Source organism: Tetrao urogallus, assembly GCF_951394365.1.
Source record: "Tetrao urogallus genome assembly, chromosome: Z".
Taxonomy (NCBI): domain Eukaryota; kingdom Metazoa; phylum Chordata; class Aves; order Galliformes; family Phasianidae; genus Tetrao; species Tetrao urogallus.
In genome coordinates this window covers 10358493-10379325 of record NC_136816.1, presented here as the reverse complement: position 1 = coordinate 10379325, position 20833 = coordinate 10358493, and the positions used below count along the sequence as shown (strand labels likewise).

The window sequence follows — 20833 nt, the reverse complement described above, 5'->3', positions numbered from 1 at the left end:
GAAGCTGCACACATTTAAACACATTTCTTAGTTTTTGAGTAGCTGTTGTCAGTTTAATGAGCTAGAAAGACTAAAACATAACAGACAACCTCTAACTGCAACCTCACCTTGCAGAGTATGAACTAGTCAATTTTAAATAATAACCACCAACATCTGAGTGTTAAAATACAGCATAAAGTTACTTCAAACTCTTTGCAGTGCCTGTTGCAATGGCAATCCAAATATGCTTTCTTACCCCAGTGGTTCACTACTTGCTGAACAAAGGCAACCTCAACAGCAAAACTGTACTGCTAAAGCTAACTAATACTACAAACAGTGACTGTAAGAGGAGGCCATTTGCTTAATGCATACCAAAGTAAATAGCTCTGGAGAAAAAAAACAAGACAGTGGCTGTAGGTTACTGTAGCATGAAACCTGCATAATAAAATATATATATATATATAAAGTATATATATATAATAATAAAAATACTGCTCTCAGAAAGTGCATAAGCCCAGTTAAGAACAGTTCTTACTCCACACTCTAAACTTTCACTCTGCTACACAAATAGCTATTAAATCATAATTAAATTATATCTACAGATTTATACACATGCATTTTCAGATGACACTATTATGTAAGAAAAGAAAGACCAAATGTTACACATAAAAATTCTTTCAATTTCTCTACCAAATTTGAGGTAAAACGAGAAACTTTAAGAACTGGAGCATTTTAAGAGTCCATTTTTGCTGAAGTCATTCAAAATTTCAGCATCTGAGTATCCATTCTTTTTGAACTGGTGATAAATCTGACTTTTGAATATTAAAGCCAAAACTGAAGCAAACTAATAGAGATTATGTGAATAAAGCCTGACAATTCCAATGACAATAAAAACAGATTTTTCTTTTTCTCTCCTCTGTTATCAGAACTGCATTAACGTGGAAGATCTTAAACAAGACTGGGCCCAGTATTGACCCCTGGAGAACTGCACTAGCTACAGGTCTCCAACCAGACTGCGCTGTTGATCACAACCCTCTGAAATTGCTGTGACCTTCAGCTGTACTGAACTGCATCTCAGAGTTTTGACACTGTACCACTAAAGAGAATAAGTTAGTGAAAAAAATAATCTAAGGAATTAAAAAACTTTGTATGAAGATTACCTTGTCTGAACAGCCATGTTATTCTTCATCCAAATAAGTGTTTGTGTGAATTGGAAAAAGTCTGTGAACTATGCTTGCTCCATCTATTTGCCAGTGATGACATATAGCAGTAAAACAAAACCACACATCTAGCAGCTTACTGAAACAGAGCTAGTAACTTCCAAATTCTGTACGAAAGAACACTTCTGAGAATACTCACCATGCTTCTTCTAATATAGTCTATAGCTTTTTTCATATCCATGCCTGACCAGTTATCAAGCATGTAGCAGATGCAGGAAGCACAGTACACAAACCTCATATCATTCTCACTTCCTTCTAGCACTGCACAGAAACTGTAAAGAAAGATTTTTCTTATTAGTGCTGTGTAGGTTTTTATATCAGAGATTACAGAAAGCATTTTGGAATTGAATAGTTTTTCCTTTCAAACTTTATTACCTACACCTGCTTACAGCATACACACAACTATAACAAAAAAATACACCTGATTTTCTTTCCAGAAGATGAATTTTTAGCTAAGATGAACAAAAGGAAGAGAACATTTAGAACATTAACATTTAGAGGCTTGCACAACTCTACTTCTAGCAGTGACACTGCTCTTTATTTAATCAGAGATGTCAACACTTAACATTCTTCCACTTATTACACACATACTGATGCGTAAGTTTCTATCCTAACACTTACTGTCCTTGGCAGAATTCTTTGCGTTCCTTGAAATCTTCATAGCCTACATAACTTTTCTGACCTTAATTTCAGGATCAGATATCCTTGCATGTGTAAATGTAACTCCATCACCATTTCTAGCAGAAGTACTTAGAGCTACACGCAATACCCCTTTCAATTTCTTGTGGCTACGTTCCATCTCTGAGAAAAGTTTTGTTTCATATAACACTGCCCTGCGCAATTTACTGCATAATCTCTGCTTCCTGAGATGCTTATAAAGAAGACAGGTGCTGTGATTTGCTACCTGCCAAGACTCTGTTTTGCTCAAAGAACCAGATATTTTAACCAGCATTTCAGATATTTTAAAAGTTAAACCGCAGCAAGAAGCCAGCACAACAAATCTATATTTTAATAAGTCCACTGTCTGATCTATTAAAATAATAATAAAGGTACTTCCGGCTCTGGAGACAGTCTTTCAAGGACCACTAGGACACTCCTCCTTTGGCCCCAGGATTCAATTCTGTAGTCTATCATCCTGTTGCATACAGAAACTTCCAATATATTAGGATATACATTTTCCTCTACTAACCCCAGTGGTGCCAAGCCATCTCCTCTGCAGCTCAAATCGGGATGAATGCTGTTGCTTTTTGGATATGGCAAAGATTTGGGGAACTAGGACACTTCTGAAGATGTGCAAGTGTTGTGGCATAACTTCATCCTGTACTTTGGTAACAAAGGCACTGAAGGTTATCCAAATACTTCAAATCACTTTCAGCAAAGGCCCATTCTTTTCTTAATAAAATAAACTAAACCTGGCCCTAGAATACTTACAATGGACTAACGTCCACAAAAATTTTTTCCTTCATTCAGCTTATTTGATATTTCTATCTGGGCAACATAACCAGTGCCTTTGCACATCCTTTCTCTTTGGTACTTTAGAAGTGTTTTTCATAGATATCAAAGTGTGCATGACACTAGAAGTTGACGCCTACACAACACTTCTACGCCAGAAATAGCAAAGAACTCTTGTTTCTTCTGGGGTCAAGTTGGCCTTCTTTAGCAAGAAGAATGAAAAATGGCATCAAATGTAAGAGTTATCAGTCTGCACATTAAAACTATATGTGTTACAAATACGTAGGAGTTAATTGCATGCAGCTTATTACTGTAGTCAGGCAAGATTACAAGCAATTGCTTCAGGACACTAGTGTGCTAGGAGCACCTCATCCATTACTCTGTCCTTTGGACATACTTCAACAGCAACAGAGATCCAATATCTGTAACAGGAATGTTCAATGGAACAGGCACCTCCAGGTGTTTGAAGAAACTGCTGGCCAAGACAGACCAAAAGAAATGTGTATACATATAAAGCTATATAGCTATATCTGTAAATAAACGAGAGCTGCTCTGGAAGTAGTGGTTTCATTGTGAAGTAAAACATGGCAAACAACATTTCCACAATTCCGCACTTCTTAAATATTCTTTCAAAAATGATATTGAGTAAAATTTCTCAACAGGAACAAACGTCTCCAAGAAGTTTTCATCTACTTTAGTCTGCATTTACACCTGCTACTGTTTAAAATAAAAAAGGAACCAGATGTAGATTAGGCAGTATATCTGGTCTATTAAAAAAATGCATGTAAAAAGGATGTATCTGAAATTAAAATTTAGTAATATTATACTCACATTTATAATTAAAGTTTAGGCTAATTCATCCTATATATTGTTATACGGAATCTCTCAAAACTGAATCAAGTTTACCGCTTCAGAAAGCAGAGCAAACATCATCTTAACACTGTTCCATGTTATTGCAAAAAAAAAAAAATCCAACCAGAGAATATGAATACTGAAAACCTCACCTACATGAAAGATACAGCACAAAATACCCTATTCGTAAGATCAATTAACTTTTCAATAATAAATATGCATGGTTGTAAGCAAGCCTCACAACGTTAAGAATGAAAAGCAAAGACACAAAATATTGTTTGGTCTTGTACCCTATAGGTGTTCTTACTGACCTCCACCAAAATGCCTACTAACGGAGAGGAAATACTGTAATTTTCCAAGAATCGTGTTTTTCATGCCTCACTCTACAGCAAGGTTTTATATTCACCTTACAAAGAATTATAAGATATGTCTTTTACCTTCCATCCTCTAGCTGGAGAGCTCTCAGTCCTGCCAGTAAGGCATCTTTATTTACTCGGCTTAAATCATCTCCAAGAATAAGCAGACACGACAGACCTGTGTAAGTCATTGCTATGTGCCCACTATCATAAGGATGAGATACATCTGAGCCCTAGAAGAAAAAAAAAAAAGCAAGAAATAAAAGACTGAAACATTGCCACATCTTTTGTCAGGCATCCAACTGGAAAAGGAAAAAAAAAGGAAAAAGAGGTAAACAGTTAATTTCTCTTCACTGATTAGGCTTAAACTGAAGACATTCCATTCAACTCTTCTGAGTTAAATCAAGTACTTCACAGTTCTGCCACCTTTATCAGTAGGTCAGTATGAAAGTTCAGAAGAGATCTTTTGTGAAGCCTGATATCTATGCAACAGTTAAGCATATAAACTAGATCAAAGTTTATCTTGGGACATCAATGGACATTAGCTTCCTTGCAGTAGGGTAAGCTGACTGTTAAAGAGCCTGGAGATCCTCCCCACAGGTTTTAGAATCTAATCTACAAGAAGAAAGCAATGCAGGGCATTATTATCAGTCTCTGTCATCTGAAGCAATAAAAGATTACCATGTCACTTATTTTCATTTATACTTTAAAACAATAATCAGAGCTTAAGCAAAGTATTTAAAGAGCAAATAAAATCAACTGAGAAGCTTAAATGAAAGTTAAACAATGACAGCATAAATCACAAAACGAGGGACAGAAGACAATAACACACCTGGGTTTTTATTTTTGCCTGTGATGTAAACAATCCAGGATTGCACCACTGGATGACAACACAAACCACAAATAACAAGATGGTTTTGGGTACTTAGGCTTGTTCATTCTGCAATATTTTTTTTGTTTGTTTTTAAACATGATGAAAGCTATACTGAGCAGCCTCAACAAGCAAATTTTCAAATTACAATTTGTCTCAACAGAGCCCATTTCTGCCCCTGAGGTACCAGTGCTCCCATCACTCTCTTAACGACGCTCACATCCACAGTCACAAAAACACAGCACGACTGATGTTTGCAGGGACTTCAGTACGTATCTGATCCAAGCACTGCTCAAGCAAGGACACCTAAAACACGGTGTCCAGGAACATGTCTAGCTGGCTTTTGGAGATCTCCAAGGAAGAGGCTGCACAGCCTCTCTGAGCAAACTGTGCCAGGGCTCTGTCACTGCACAGCACTGAAGTGCTTCCTGCTGGTCAGAAAGAACCTCCTCTTTCAGTTTGTCACCACTGCCTCTTATTGTGGCACTGCACACCACTGAAAAGAATCTGGCTCTGCCCTCTTTTGTACCCAGGAGGAGCAAGTTGGCCAACCATACCAATACAGGCATTCTAACAGTACCCAAAATCTTCTTTTCAAAATATCTTCCCCATAAGATGCGCACTGTTAGGGGCCCAATACTTGTGACCCATTAGCTTATTCCAACTACAATAAGTCCTGCTGCAAAAATCCAGATGTACAGGATAATACAAACTTGCTTTGACACAAAACAAGTTTTCAGTTTAAAGCAGCTGATAAATTTACTTCTAAGCAAAGGAGGTGTCTAATCCAAAAACCCACACCTGGACCAGTTCTGAAACAGAAAGAATTCTCAATATTCCAGTTCTGTAATTAAAACTGCTCAAATTTTGACAAATAAAATATGAGATACGCAGCAGCAGCAGAGAAATATTCTGAAAGGTTCTCTGCCATTAGGACTGACTGCAGGTCCAGTTAGTAACTACGAAGAAAACTAAGCTTTCAAATGTCCCTATAATTGAAGTCAAATTGTAATGAGAAGAACAATTAATTTTGCCTTACTCAGAATAACATGGAGTAGGGGATGTGCAGAAGATCCATCTGTTCATTTCACACAATGTAGGGTACAGAGCCTGCAAATCAATGTTAACTGTGCACCACTGCTCTGCTGACATGTTTGTAAAGCCGTTTGTCAAGCTAGTCCATCTCAACAGCAGTGCTGACATCAGGAGCAATTGAACGGATATTGTGAAACACTTAAACTTTACTTTAAAAAATATAATTTTCACAGGAAGACTGTATTTACTAAGCAAGTTAGCTTTACTCTGAAGATATTCTAACTTGACTTTTTACAACAACACTTATGAAAATTCTATCAAAAACTTCTAATACAAATGTCCTGGGATATTTGGGAAATTTTTTAAGGCATCTGTAGTTTCCAGTATTCTCCTAGTAACAATTTTTCACATAACATCTACATAAAATAACTTAAAATTCTTTGTTCACCAAATTTTCTTTATTGTACATTTCTATATCCGCATCAGTTCCACAGAAGCTGTAGAGCTTTGGTGGCCTACAGACATTTAAATAATTGGGTCCTTTGTTTCACTCACTGCAGTAAAAATGGGCTGCTGAAAAAATGTTATAAGCATATATATAAGATACATAGTACGATCTTGAAACTGAACTGTACCATTCTCTCCTCCGAACTGGATCCATCACTTTAGCATCTGCACAAAGCTCAAATTCCACATCCACATACTTTTCCATACAAACATTTCAACATGTAGCAGTAGCACAATGTTTTTCCAAGCAGAGTATTAGCAAAAATGTGCAAGTGAGGTAGTTTTAATAAGGAGCACAATACGTACTTGTGTGATGCATATAAAGCAAACAGTAGTATCTTTCGGCTACACTTCATGAAATTAATACCTAAATTAGTACTGCCACCTTTCTCTATTATCAAGCATCCACATAAACACTCAGGTACGGGTAAGGCAGAAAAGATTGTTGAAGTGCATAATTTCCAAGTGTCATTATATATGGAATCAGGGAGGTGCTCTCAAGAACAGATGCTATTAGGTTACACAGCTACCTATACAACTCATAGTCCTCCTTCAGAACAGGATTATTTTCTGGCAAGTAATTCAATTCTTTACACAATAAATTGCAATACTGGTAGATATTTTGATACGTAATTAATAAACGTCAATGGAAATGACAGAGAGTCTGAAAGAATACATTTGCCTTTCAGCCAAAAATCCCAATAATTGCATCTAATATTACAATAAATTTGAATTAAAAAACAGATGACTCAGAATCATCAACAGAATTACTAAAAGGCATACTGGCAAAAGCCAAGATAGAGTTTCATATGTATAATTATGGTAGGATCTTAGGAGCTCTTCATAGTCTAACAGGTGATTGTTTTCAATATACAATTATTGTAAAATATACAACAATATAGATATTCACCAGAAAATGAATGCAACCTGTTCCTTAATCACAATTACTCAATTTTTAAATGTATTGAAATTCACTTTATCTTCTAGAATCCATGTAATTATTTCAAGTTCACTGTGATACTACTCACCACATTTGGTTTTGTACCTATACGTACCAATGCATGCTTTACACACTAATGAGACAGACACAACTGAGTAAGAATAAAAGATGCCTTTGATAGGACATCAATCAGAAGAACTGGAAATTATAGGAGGAGAAAGAAGTAAAACCAACCAAACAAACAACTCCCTTCTTTCCAATAAAACTGTATTTTTTTTTTCCAGTTAAAGAGGAAGTTGAGAATTCATAGGAGTTGAAGGAACCAGAACTGAGACAACTTGCTATCACAAAGTAGGACTGCAGTGGCTCCTCTAAAGAAAGGCTACAGCGTGTCTCAAAGGTTTTATGAGATGACTGCTAGTAACTCTAAAATTTCCATGGATGGGAGGAAGTGCTACTCTACTGTCTTTGCTATGAAGAATAAAGTCAGCCAGACCTTTTGTAAAAGCCTGGCCTATGTTTAAGAAAGATGCTGTAGTCAAAGCAATTGATATTTAATGGGTACCTTGAGATTTGATGAGAAGTTCTTCTTAAGATCTACAAATGAAACTAGAAATGGAACTATTTCGGCTTTGTAGACATTATAAGTCAATGCAATAGGAGCAGCAGCAGCTAAGCAAGCTACCATTCTCAGCACAAAAGGAACACTGCTGTCACCACTGGAAACTGTGAGCTTCATAGGCCAAGGACAAAGACAAACAAAATGAAATTGTTTTAAGAATGGTAACAGTTACTGCTCAAAAAACAGCACCAGCAAATACACAAGTAGCCCACTAAGGCTATAACTACATTACAGAACAATGCAGATCAGTACAGCCAATGTTGCTATCCCAGTGCCCACATCACATGTGCTGCAGAATTGAGGCCAGCTGTAGTATGGCTCCTTGGAGCACAAAGTGCATTTGGGATGTGTTTGCTAGTCAACTTTCATTCTAAGGAGCTCAGTTAGTGTGCATTATTCCTGTGGAGCAAGCACACTGAAGCGTAGTTATGAAGTTCTCTGCTGGTCTGAATTAAAATGTCGTGTAGACACACTGTGAGAAGACAACCACAGGAATACAACCAAGTTATCTATGCAACTCAGGTTTTGTGATAACTGCAGTTTTCAGGTCACACTGGAAACATTAACTTGGTTCTTGTGCGGAGAAAAACAGTCCTACTCTATGTGATTTACCATCATGGTCTCCACAATATGAGGTCTCCCTTAAAATTAACACTTAAAGATGCAAAGTGATGCAAAGCTTTCAAAGATTCAGGTCTTGTTCACTGCCATGATAAAATTCCACAGCACATTCACCAGAACAGCTATAAGCTTAACTCATGGTAACCAGCAGTTTTTAAGACTCACTCTCTGCTTTGAAAACACAGGCAAGATCTTTCTGAAAATCTAAGAAGTGCTACAAAATATTCCTACAGAGGCAGTCTGACTTTTCAAGATTTTTTCTCTCTTGGCATTGGTGTTACAAATATGGATCATTTCGGCCTAGGAAAAATGCAAGCCTGTGTCAAGAAGGCAAAACAGATCTTTTTTGTTTTTCTCCAAGTGAAAGCATATGCTATTTACCTCAATGTTATAAATAGTTCCGGGTACTGGCCTTCAATCTAGCTCCTAAAATACATTTTAACAGTTTGAAAATATCTAGACCCATCTGAAACTGTAAGGAGATTGTTAGCCCCGATTTTCAAAAGTTTGTGTAATTTCAGTAACTTCAAAACTGAGAGAACACAGAACCCAGAGCCACCTCAGAAAAAAAAAAAAAAATCTAATTTAAATGGTTCATGTTTAAGAATGTCTTTCTTAAAAAGTGGCTTTCTGAATTAAGATTTTCAAGGATTTTTAAGACTGTGCTGTGACTTGGTCAAGTTTTTATTTTATTTTTTCTTACCAATGCAAAGAGTTGCAGAGAGACCACCATCAAACACTAAAAGAACAACAGCTGAAAACAGAAAGTAAAAAACAAACAAACAACAACAACCAAAAGAACTATCCTGAAAACATCAAGCAAAGTTGAGAGAATCTAATGTATGTCTTGATTCTTCTGTATTATCTTGTAAGGTTCATAGTTTCCAGAGAGATTTGGCTACCTCCAGCAATGGCAGCTTCCCAGAGCTCAAAAATGAAACCACTATAGGGGCATGCAATAAATAAACAACTGCCAATGCAAGTCCAAAATGCTTACCAGCATTTAAAATAATGAATAAAGAAAAATGACAAGGCCTTAAACAGTACTGAAAGTCACTCAACTTGTTTAATCTCTAAGTCATTTCAGAACATTTTCAGCCAATAGTACTGAAAATCCTTCAAACCTTTGTAAGCCTACACATCAACCAAATATGCTTCCTTTAATGTAGAAGCAATAACAAGGTATTATGAATAGAAATCCCAATGCTTTAATAAAAAAGCACAATTATCTGGAAATGCTTTTCTGGAGATAATGAATGGACAAACATGTAAATGATTTCCACAGGTTACATGATTCCATTCCTTTGTTCCTTCTGTGGACTGGTTGACACATTATGAGGTAAGGATGGCCTGCAATACATTTCCTGAAAGGATAATATTTAAGTCTGAGACATGCACGTTCTATCACGTTCTATTACTGAGCATTAAATTAAAATACTAAAAAAATACCAGCCACATAATGGGCTAATGATAATGTCATTTGTCATTTCTGTGTTTTTGTCTTAAGAAAGCTATACAAGATGTCAGAATTACATGCAGAACTCACCCATTCAGCTTTATTCAGCAAGCAATAGGGAGAACTTGAAAAAGGTTACAAAATACATGTTCAAGAACTACATTGCATGACGCTGACTCAAACCTTTGACAAAATGTGACTGAGCATTTTTATGACCTCGGTCTGGTCTGAATAAAGTTATGTCTTTATTCAGTTTGCTATGCCACTATACCACAGTAAAAGCACAACATAAAACAGTATTATGATGGACAAAATGTCTATCATACAGATAAACAAATTCATAAAGTGATAGGCTTACAACTGGCTGGCAGATCAGGCACAGAGGGGCTATGGTGGGGGTAAATGTGCTATCAGACTGGCAGCTAGTCACCAGTGTAGTTCCACAGGGCTCCATCCTAGTGCCAATTCTTTTAAGTATTTTCACCAATGACTTGGGATACAGGACTTGAACATCTACTAAATCAGTTTGTGGATGACACTAAACTGGGAGGAGCTCTTGATTCTCTTTGAGGGCCTTGCAGAGGACTTGCAGAGATTTGCAAGAGAGATTTGCCTTGCAGACAAACTAGAGAGCTGGGCAATCACCAGGATAACTTGGCTATATGTAGACTGGAAAGCAGCCATGCAGAAAGGAATCTGGGTGTTCTGGTTGACAGCAAGCTGAGTCTGAGACAGAAGTGTGTCTTGGGAGCCAAAATATCCAACTACACCCTGGGGTGCATCAGGCCTTGCACTGCCAGTGGGCAAGAGAAAAGACTGTTCCATTCTGCTCTCTGCTGATGCAGTGGCCTCATGTTGAGCACTACATGCAGATTTGGGCACCACAGTATAAAAAGATAAAACTATTTATCTATTTAACTATATATAAGAGTGTTTGTAGAAGGCTATCAGGATGGAGGAGAGTCTAAAGGGGAAGATGTATGAGGAGGGGCTGAAGTCCTTTGATTTGTTCAGCCCAGAGCAGAGGAGCTGAGGGAGGTTTCGTGGTGGCTGCGGCTTTCACAGGGAGTGAAGGGGCAGTGCTGAGCTCTGCTCTCCAGTGGCAGCAGAAGGCCCAAGGAAATGGCATGGAGCTGCCTCAGGGGAGGTTCATGATGGGTGTGAGAAAATGGTTCTTCACTGGAGATTGGTCTGGCACTGAAACAGCGTCCTCAAGGTAATGGCCATGGCCCCAAGCTGATGGAGTTCAAGAAGCATCCAGACAATACTCTAAGATATAGGGTTTGAGCTGTGGATGAAGGCAGCAGCAGTAATAGTAGTAGCAGCAGCAGTAGTAGCAGCAGTGATCCTTCTGAGGATCAATACCCTGACTTGGGATATTCTGTGACTGTGTGGACTGGTGAATGATTAACTGGTTCTGTTCTGACTAGATCAGTCATTTTTAAATATACAAATATACTGACATGACTGCCTACTATTTTCTCTTTAAACTTCAATTATCAGTAGAAATCCTACAGTATTTAGGCTGTAAGCAGTTTTGCTTTCTTCCCTTCAACTGATCGCTACTGAGATTAATTCCAATTAAAACAGAGGATTAATTCATTTTACTATAGAGCTCACTGCAGACACCATCTGTAGTGTAAAAACAAATAAATATCAAAGCAAATCAAGGGACAGAAGTTTCTCCACTGCCTCTGAAATAAAAGCACCACCATTTCAGAAGTGCTGCATGATTCTTAAAAGCGCTGCAAACGTTTCAATGTGTTAACAGCAGTTAAACCCCTACTTTCAAGATATTGCACAATTCTTCAGATATTGTTATAAAAAAGACACCAGATAACTTACAGCCTAATTGATAAAGCACCTCTCCAAACACAAATAACTGACCTTGGAGGGATTGAACGGCATCCCTAAATATGAAGAGCCTCTGAATCCACAGCGATTCAAGTTTGATTCTGGAGAAGACAAAAAAATAAAGATTCAACCAGTTTGCTTTGCTGAAACATTCACTGTTAACCATAATTCTCTATTCAAAATCAAGATCTGTTAGTGCAACATCATTCACAGTACTATCAGAATTTACACGTGTGCTACGGTATGTTCCCAACTTCAGTCTATTATCATTCTGATTAGTACAAACAATAACAAACACGAAACAACATACCAACCAAACATAAAAAAACCCAAAAGTTAAATCAATTCTTCTGGCATAACAAAACAACAGATCTTTCTTTTTCTTTCCCCACTTGGTGGAGACAGCTGTTCACATTAGCAGAGAAGTTTCCACCAGCCTCCCACAAGACAAAGAAAAATAAAACGATTACTTCCCTGTATGAGAGCACCAAGTTAATAGAATATTTTCTTCTCTGATTTCCTGACTGTCAATACCCTCTGTTCCCACATAGAATTGTTTTATGATACTTAGCAACACGTACAAGAACAAATACACTATCTGCTGTTTCAAGCTAGCACTGACTTTACTGTTTGAGAGATAAAGTTAAATCAAGGTGAACAGCAATTTTTAAATTTAAGCCATTCCTCCCCCTCATTCAAAACACAGGTGAAGAATATTTTCACTACCAAACACCCCTACTAGTGATTCTGTTACGATGTTTTAAACATGTCAGAATACCTAGGCATGTATTACAGAAGTGCATTAGGCATGCAGAAGTGCATGAGAAGTACTTTTTAGAGCCGATCATTGTACAGCTTCTGCAGCAAATACTCTTATTTCTTTACTCCTCAGAATCTGAAAGTAAAGTCTAGTAACTACTGTAGTTCCACAGTGCTCAGGTGTTCTTAAGTTATCTTTCCATGGTTGCTTTTTTTTTTTCCTTCAGTCTTGGATCCAAAAACCTTCATTGAGATTAGGGAAATTTGCACTCTGCTACAATGGCTGCTCCAAAAGTAATACCTTCTATTTCTGTTGGCCCACAGCTTCAGAAATGGATATTGGTGGTTGAACTTTCCCACCAATACTGTTACGGTCTGTTGCTGTGACAGGCAGCAGTGCAGGAATGGCGTTACCAAATGCCATCTGACATGGAAGCACATATAAAGGTATCTAAACAAGCTCCTTCTTGGGAAAAAGCGTCATGCACTGACTCTCACAGGCACTTGCTGAATGTTTGTGGAGACCAAATAGTGTTTGTCAGATGGTAAAGTAGTGAGTGGTGCACTTCAGCAGCGCGGATGGCAACAGTGGGTCAACTCTGCTGGCGCACGTTTTTATAAGTGTGGCATGCAGGCTCTTGTCCATCAGTGGTGAAAATGCATAGCTAATGGTGGTAACTATGTTGAAAAGTAGTGTTTAGTAGTTGAGATTTTGCTCTATCACTCAGTGTTCTTTTCATCTGTTGTATTTTCCACGGAAATAAACAGGAAGCATTACTTTCAGAGTGACCTACATAACTGGACAACAACAGACATAATGCAGTCTACCAATTACGTGCAGTTTATCACACACAGAGGAACAATCAGTTCCCCCGTCCTCTGCCACCCCAATGTAAATGCAGCCCAAGATACTGTTGGCCTTCTGGGCTACAAGCACACACTGCTGGCTCACGCCCAGCTTTCCGCCCACCAGAAACCAAAGCCCTGCTCTGCAGGGCTGTTCTCAATGAGTTCTTTTCCCAGTCTGTACACAGATATGGAATTGACTCAACCCTAGTACAAGAACTTGCACTTGGCCTTACTGAATTTCCTTAGGTTCCCATGGACTCACTTTTCAAGCCTACCCAGCTCCTTCTGTATGCTCTTCCCTCCTTCTATTGTATCAGGTTGGTGTCATCAGCAAACTTGCTGAGGGCGCCCTCAATCTGTTCCATGTTGCAAAAGATTCTGAAGCACACAATAAATAGTAATCTGAAGGAGTAATTTAAGGTCCCGAAGCCTGGTTCTCAAAAAGCATCGCAGTTCGGAAAATAATACAACATGAAAAACTCTGGAAGGGGACAACTAGAATTCCTATTTCTTAACTAAGAGACTTCCTAGGCAAGAGTGGAAGAAATTGTTATTCACATGCCCCCTTTTCAGTAAAATATAACCCAGGTCAAATATGCTTAAGTAAACTATAAAATATACTTTCAATTAGCACAAATACGGAAAACCTTAATCCAGAAGGCAGTTTTTACCCTGCTGACATGTAACTAGTCTGGGCTGCTAAAAAGAAAGTCGTACTACAATTAGGACAGCTTTGCAGTCAAACAGAACTCAGATTCTAATTGCTAGGTGAAAGAACTCCGCCTGGAAAAGCTGATCCTTATCATGAATAATATTACATTATGAACATAGAATGGCAATATGAAATCCAGGCACAGTTGCTGTTGGTGAGTTACCTTGACTGGCTTTTTACATGACAGTCAGAGACAGTTACAAGGCATAATAAAAAATGAACTACTTGAAGGAAATCAGAAGCCATTATTCCCTTTAGCTGTTCAGCTTCTCTGCAGTGTTTTAAAACTTCTATAGCACCACCAAACTGCTAACAACTGGAAACCACTAGGGGTAATACTCAAATGCTGTCAGTGATCTAAAATTTTGTTTGAACAGTTGCTTTTGGTTTCCAATCCCAGGCTTTACACACTGGCTCCTAGAAACACAGTGGTTTGACTTTTCAGCATCCTCTCTACTATGTAATCTCAAAAGTGAAATTTTATCTCCTCTTCCAAAAAAAAATTAATAAAAAAAAAATAACTGTCATGAATGTGGTCACAACAGATTATTCTCAGAGCTTCAAGACTACAAATGAATGCTTAATTTACAGTTGCAATTCTTGAACTAAAAAAAATACAGTGCTGAGCTAATAAAAGGAACTGTTAAACAGAAAGTGAAAACAGATAATTTTTAACCAGATAACTGCCACACTGACCTCATGTGTCAAGTTTTTTAGCTTCCTGTTGCACACACAAGTTCTGAACCAAGTGGGAATCAAAGGAAAATTATGGAAAAAAACACTGTCTTTCAGTTTAAGCACAACATCTCACTTTCTGCAAAGCTGGTTTTACAACTTTAGTAAAAGCTATCTGCATTTCTGATCTTATGAAATAGATTAGAGTTTGACTAGCATTACTTTCTTGAGGTGCAAATAGCCAGTCAGTAACAGAATTATAAAAAAAACATACTCTAATTAATAAAAATGAATCATAATTTATGTGTTTTGTAAAAAATTGCTGGATCCATCAGTTCAAGCCCCCAGCCATCAGGTGAAGTACTGAGTCTAACTTCTATTAAGAATTGGTACCACCTGATGTTCACTTTCAGAGTTAAGCATACTTCAATACTTCCTGAAATAGCCAAAGATAAACAGCTTAATAAACTTTACATCAATCAATGCACATGTTACAAGCTAAGCAAAAAAAAAAAAAACACACGGAAGAAAGCTTCATAGTGACAACACAAATAAATTTAATCATTTCTCAAACCAAAAGACTCCGCATTTACATAAGGAGCTGAGATTTTACCTTGAGGAAAACCACATCATTTAAGTATTTCCAGGCCAGAAAGTCCTTATGACATCAGAACTCCAAGTGATAACCAGGGGTGACTTATTCTAAGAGCTAGGAGCTTTCTTTTTACAGAAAGGACACTTTTGTTATTTATCTTCTATGATCAGCCTTAGATGGAAAGAATGGCACATTTTACTATTAGTTCTTCGCATTCACATCACCCATCTTAGAAACCTTTAAAATCTTAAAATGCAAACCAAGAAATTACAGCTTCAGATAGTCAAAGACAGTCAGCATACCCAGCTAAAGCAGGTTACAACTTCTTATGTTGAGAAGAAGTTCAAAATTTGAAATTCTGCTCAGATCCTGCTTTAGGAGAAAGAAAGTAAGCTCTGACAGAACAAAAATCTGATGAATCCTTTGGAAATTTCACTAGAACTTCCAAGAAGTATGTCTTAGTCCAAATACATAATTTCTGATAAGGCTTGTAAGAGACCTTTCCTCATCCACCTTGAAAAGGAAAACAAGAAAGAGAAAAAGCATTTTCAAGATTTCAACTTCTCTCTAAAAGAAAACAGTGAAGTCTTAATGAGAATGCATTGAACACACAAACGAAACAAACACCATGGATTAGCCATGCACCTAAGCAGAACATTTGCTACATGTGCAGGAAAAGTAAAATCACCAGAATCTACAGAGACAACATCTCTACATATATTTTGATAGTTACAGAAGACAGCAATAAGTTCAAGCAATCATCTAGTAACAGTAGATTTCTGTGTGAGGATCAGTTACGATGTGTGACACACCACTCTCTTCTCCTAACTGGTACTGGGACAGTTTCTAAAACACATGAGCTGAAAGCAGTTACAGTACTTGAAGGGCATCACTTGGATGCATCTTTATCATATCTTTATTGATATTCATATCTTTATTGATGACCTCGATGAGGGCATCAAGTGCACCCTCAGTAAGTTTACAGATGACACCAAATTGGCTGGAAGTGTGGATCTGCCTGGGGGTAGCGAGGCCCTACAGAGGGATCTGGACAGGCTGGAGAGCTGGGCTGAAGCCAATGGGATGAGTTTCAACAAGGCCAAAAGCCGGGTCCTGCACTTCGGCTACAACAACCCCAGGCGACGCTACAGGCTTGGGGCGGTGTGGCTGGAGGACTGCGTAGAGGGAACAGACCTGGGGGTATTGACTGATGCTCGGCTGAACAGGAGCCGACAGTGTGCCCAGGTGGCCAAGAAGGCCAATGGCATCCTGGCTGGCATCAGAAACAGTGTTGCAAGCAGGAGCAGAGAGGTGATTGTTCCCCTATATTCAGCACAAGTGAGGCCGCACCTCGAGTGCTGTGTCCAGTTTTGGGCCCCTCACTGCAAGAAAGATATTGAGGCCCTGGAATGTGTTCAGAGGAGGGCAACAAAGCTGGTGAGGGGTCTGGAACACAGGGCTTATGAGGAGAGGCTGAAGGAGCTGGGAATGTTCAGCCTGGAGAAGAGGAGGCTCAGGGGAGACCTCATTGCTCTCTATAACTTCCTGAAGGGAGGCTGTAGTGAGCTGGGGGTCGGCCTCTTCTTTCGTGCCATTAGTGATAGGACCAGAGGGAATGGCTTCAAGCTACGGCAGGGGAGATTCAGGCTGGACATGAGGAAGTATTACTTTTCAGAAGGGGTGGTCAGGCTCTGGAATGGACTGCCCAGGGAGGTGGTGGAGTCACCAAGCCTGGGGGTGTTCAAGGAAAGGCTGGATGTTGTGTTGAGGGACATGGTTTAGTGGGAACTATTGGTGACAGGTGAACGGTTGGACTGGATGATCTTTTAGGTCTTTTCCAACCTTGGTGATTCTATGATTCTCTTGTTTCACAAGAGCCCCAGGAACCGTTTCTCAAAGCCACAGAAGAACATAGCTTACCCAGACAGAACTTTAGCTTTGTGTAGTACATTTCAGTTAGGTTCACAAGGAATACATTTGCTTTCTTAGTCAGCAAGATCAAGATCTTACCATTTTGCATTAATGAGCTTTACTTTCACGTAAAGATTTTAAAAGCTAAGAACTGAAGCTTTCCTTAGCCATCAGGCAAATCACATACCAGTAAATAAAAACACACTAAAAAATATCACAGTATGTGGTGAGATTTTAACTAAGTCTTCTTATAAACCAAAGTCTGAATTTTCTACCAAGTTCTGTAATATTCCTAAATATCCCCTCAGCCACTCACTTACGTACTCATTTTGCACAAGAGGACAGGCAGACTGAGGCAGAGACAATTAATAAGGTGAAGAAAAAGCTGTGTGTATTAAGGAAAGCACAGAAGGAATTTATTCACTATTTCCCACCAGCAGGCAGATATTTTGCCAATAATCTTAAGATTACTGGAGTTTGTAACTCCATAAATGACATGATTAAACAATGTTATAATTAAAACGTTTAAAAATCAAACTTTCTCAGAAAAAGGGATGTAACAGCATGCATGTCAAAGAAACTGCAAGAGTATCTCTTTAAAAGCAGATTTTTATTTTTTTTTTTGATACTTGGAAAGATTCTGATGCAGCAAGCTAGCTGTCATTAACTGGAGATGGACAAAAACTTTTAAAAGAAGCTCTGGTGCTGCAGCCTACTGAAGTTCAGCTTTTTTTTTTTTTCCTCCCCCCCAAAGAGGCCAAAAGAAGGAATCAGGGTTCTATTGCTGGAAGGATGCCCAATAACAAATACTAAAACCAATACATGTTATTGAAGGCACGTGTTACAAGAGAGTGCACATTCCCATTCTGAACATTTGGTCATCCAATATCCATTTTGTTGTTGTTAATGTTACTTACATTTTATGTAATGTATTTATCCATCAGGTAACACAGAAATGGAATAATGTGGAAACTTTAGCGGTGAAGTGACCGCACAGAGCACTGTAATCAGCAAAAGCAAGATAGCCTGATATTAGATTTCTCATAAACTGATGGATAGAGGACTGGAGGGAAGTTTGGTCTTTTGCAGAAAAAAAAGAGACTTATTTAAAAGCACAGAATGCTGCACCAGTGGCATCTTCCCCAAAGCTACTGCCCTGTAATATTATATTTTGTTAAATGCTAAGCAAAAGAAAAAAAAGACATCTTTCCTGGATTGTTGGATTCTGTGTTTGTCTCTGGGAGTTATACTGACCTACTGACATTCCTAGAAGATTTCTGACTATGGGAGTACCCCAGATACTGGCTAGGTAGAATAAAAAAAACCACCTCAAACTCTATCAAAGACGAATTAAAAAGAATTAATCTCTTTTCCTGAAGCTTCACTGTTCTGTTAGAATAGAGTCCTGAAGACTGGGACACAACAGAAAGTGTTCAACTCCTACAAATAAGGAATGTTCACCTTGGAAAAAAAATTACAGCACTACGGGACAGGAGCCTTCTCTTGTGGGAACAATTTTCTGTAATTTGTCTCAGAGTATAACAGAAGAAAAGAATCTATTAATGTTCAAAGTGGATCTCGTAGTTTCTGAGTTGCCACAACAAGAAAGAGAATCTCTTTATGAATGTAAATATCTGTAAGCAACCTTGACTTCCACATGCTCACTTCATAAAAGTCCTTTTCTTTCACAGAAGAGCACCTGGAATTATCTCTGCTCTAAGACCAGCCTGGAGTGATCCCCAGTTTAGTGCTGAACATGCAGTACCTGTCATCATAAAATAGCAGTGTCTCACTCGAAGCTCCCTCCATTCCATCTCCTCCACTGCTATTAGCCACTCACCTGCACCACCACTGAAAAATGCCAGAAATATCCTCTCTCTCAAATTCTTTCAAGTCACCTGTAGAGGACCACTTCCCGTGAGCTCCCTCCCCAGCTTGGAGCTGTTGTGCACCTTCCAGTTTGGGAACATCTGGGACACACCAGCAGCATTACTACCCCAAACGTGAGGTAAATTAAAATCACAATGCTAGAGAACAGATTTTTCATTTCAAAACTGGAACTGTATTTATCCTTTCTGCTTCTTAATCTCCCTTTTTCCAACAGTTGTTCCAAATAACCATACCTGTGCTCGCTGCTTCTGGCATGGCTACAACTGGGGCAAGTCAATATAACCACTTCTAGATCCATACAGCTTATTCAGAATGCATTTCTTTAAGGAAAAGGTGAAACATTTCTCTGAGATGCTTAACGGTGCAGCTTCATTATTATTATTTTATACTGTCTTACCTTGAAATTCATTTCATAGCTTCACTTTAAATACATAAAGAAGTTAAAACTAAACACTTCTACTTTTACTTCATAAGAGGATGTTATTTGTTTCTAAGAATTGCTAGATATTGCTATTTGAAATTATGAAGGTCAAGTTCGAGGTTTTTTGTTGCTTTTTTTCTTTTAAAGTCATACCACTATTTATGCAGGTGAAAAGCAAAAGTAAAATTATTATCAATAAATAAAAACTAAAAACTCACTCACTGTCTTCTGTGGGAAGGACCTGAAGGGAATAAATCCATTCTATTATATCATCTTTGTTCACCACATCTAAGGAATCCAACATATCCAGACCAGAGAGCGCGAAAAATGCAATTGTCAACCTAAAAGAAAAAGATAAGGCTTACACTTCCCACCATAAATATAATGGGGAGATTAACAAATGGTAGCAGAAATAGAATTATCTACAATTCTCAGCCTCTTAGAGCGGTGCAACATATACAGCCTAACTCAGCATGAAATTTATCTGCTGAACAGAATAATGCTCTTTGTGTTGTAACAGTTTCATTGTCTCAGCAAGACTTTTCATGTAAGCTACCCCTCTTGTTATAAGGATACAACATAATGATGATGATTCAGACGTTAACCGAAAAAGGTCGTTAACAATTGACAGACAGTTCTCTTCAACAAACTATCCTACAAGTATGCAGTAAATAGAAGATAAGCTGGAAAGGATTTAAGTTGCCTCTTAACATCTTCCAAACCCAACTTCAGATGCTCAGAAGCTAGCTATTAAACAGCAACAGTTGTTTTGTAACCAATCACTACATAAATAGGTGCACAGAATAATTACCTTCTGTAGGTATTTAGTTCTTGCCTTTTGGTACAAAAGAGCTTAGATGACTGATTAAATTCAGCATCTAAAATTGAGAAAGTTAAATGCAAATATCCAATACAGCAGTGAACTCCATAGTACCTAGCATGCTGCAGTTCCTTCTTGCCCAAAACTCATTTCCATAGATGTGTGCTGCCATAGATCTTAATAATGCTACATTTTCAAGCATCACCTTACTGGGGGTTTCAGTTTCAGTGACTTTGCACCATCCCTCAAAACAGCTGCATGAGTGGCACTGACTGAGCACCATGGGAGCAGCACTGGGGAATGGAACTGAGATAGCTTATATCTTAAGACAGAGAAAATATTAATGTAATAGTACCTTGAACATTCTATCTCAGATTAAAATTAGCTGGATACCTATTTTGTCATTCACAGTATCATCTGCATCTTCTAGAAATTC

General features: G+C 38.2%; 1 protein-coding gene across 1 annotated transcript in view; it reads right to left on the bottom strand.

Moving 5' to 3' along the window:
* Nucleotides 1-20833, bottom strand: part of PGGT1B (protein geranylgeranyltransferase type I subunit beta) — a gene marked incomplete at both ends in the record, with an annotated part of 32698 nt that overhangs the window by 7557 nt on the left and 4308 nt on the right. Inside the window, 4 exon segments of the mRNA XM_079548612.1 lie at nt 1339-1471; nt 3941-4092; nt 11799-11866; nt 19800-19918. Of these exon segments, the coding sequence (XP_079404738.1) occupies nt 1339-1471; nt 3941-4092; nt 11799-11866; nt 19800-19918 (472 nt within the window).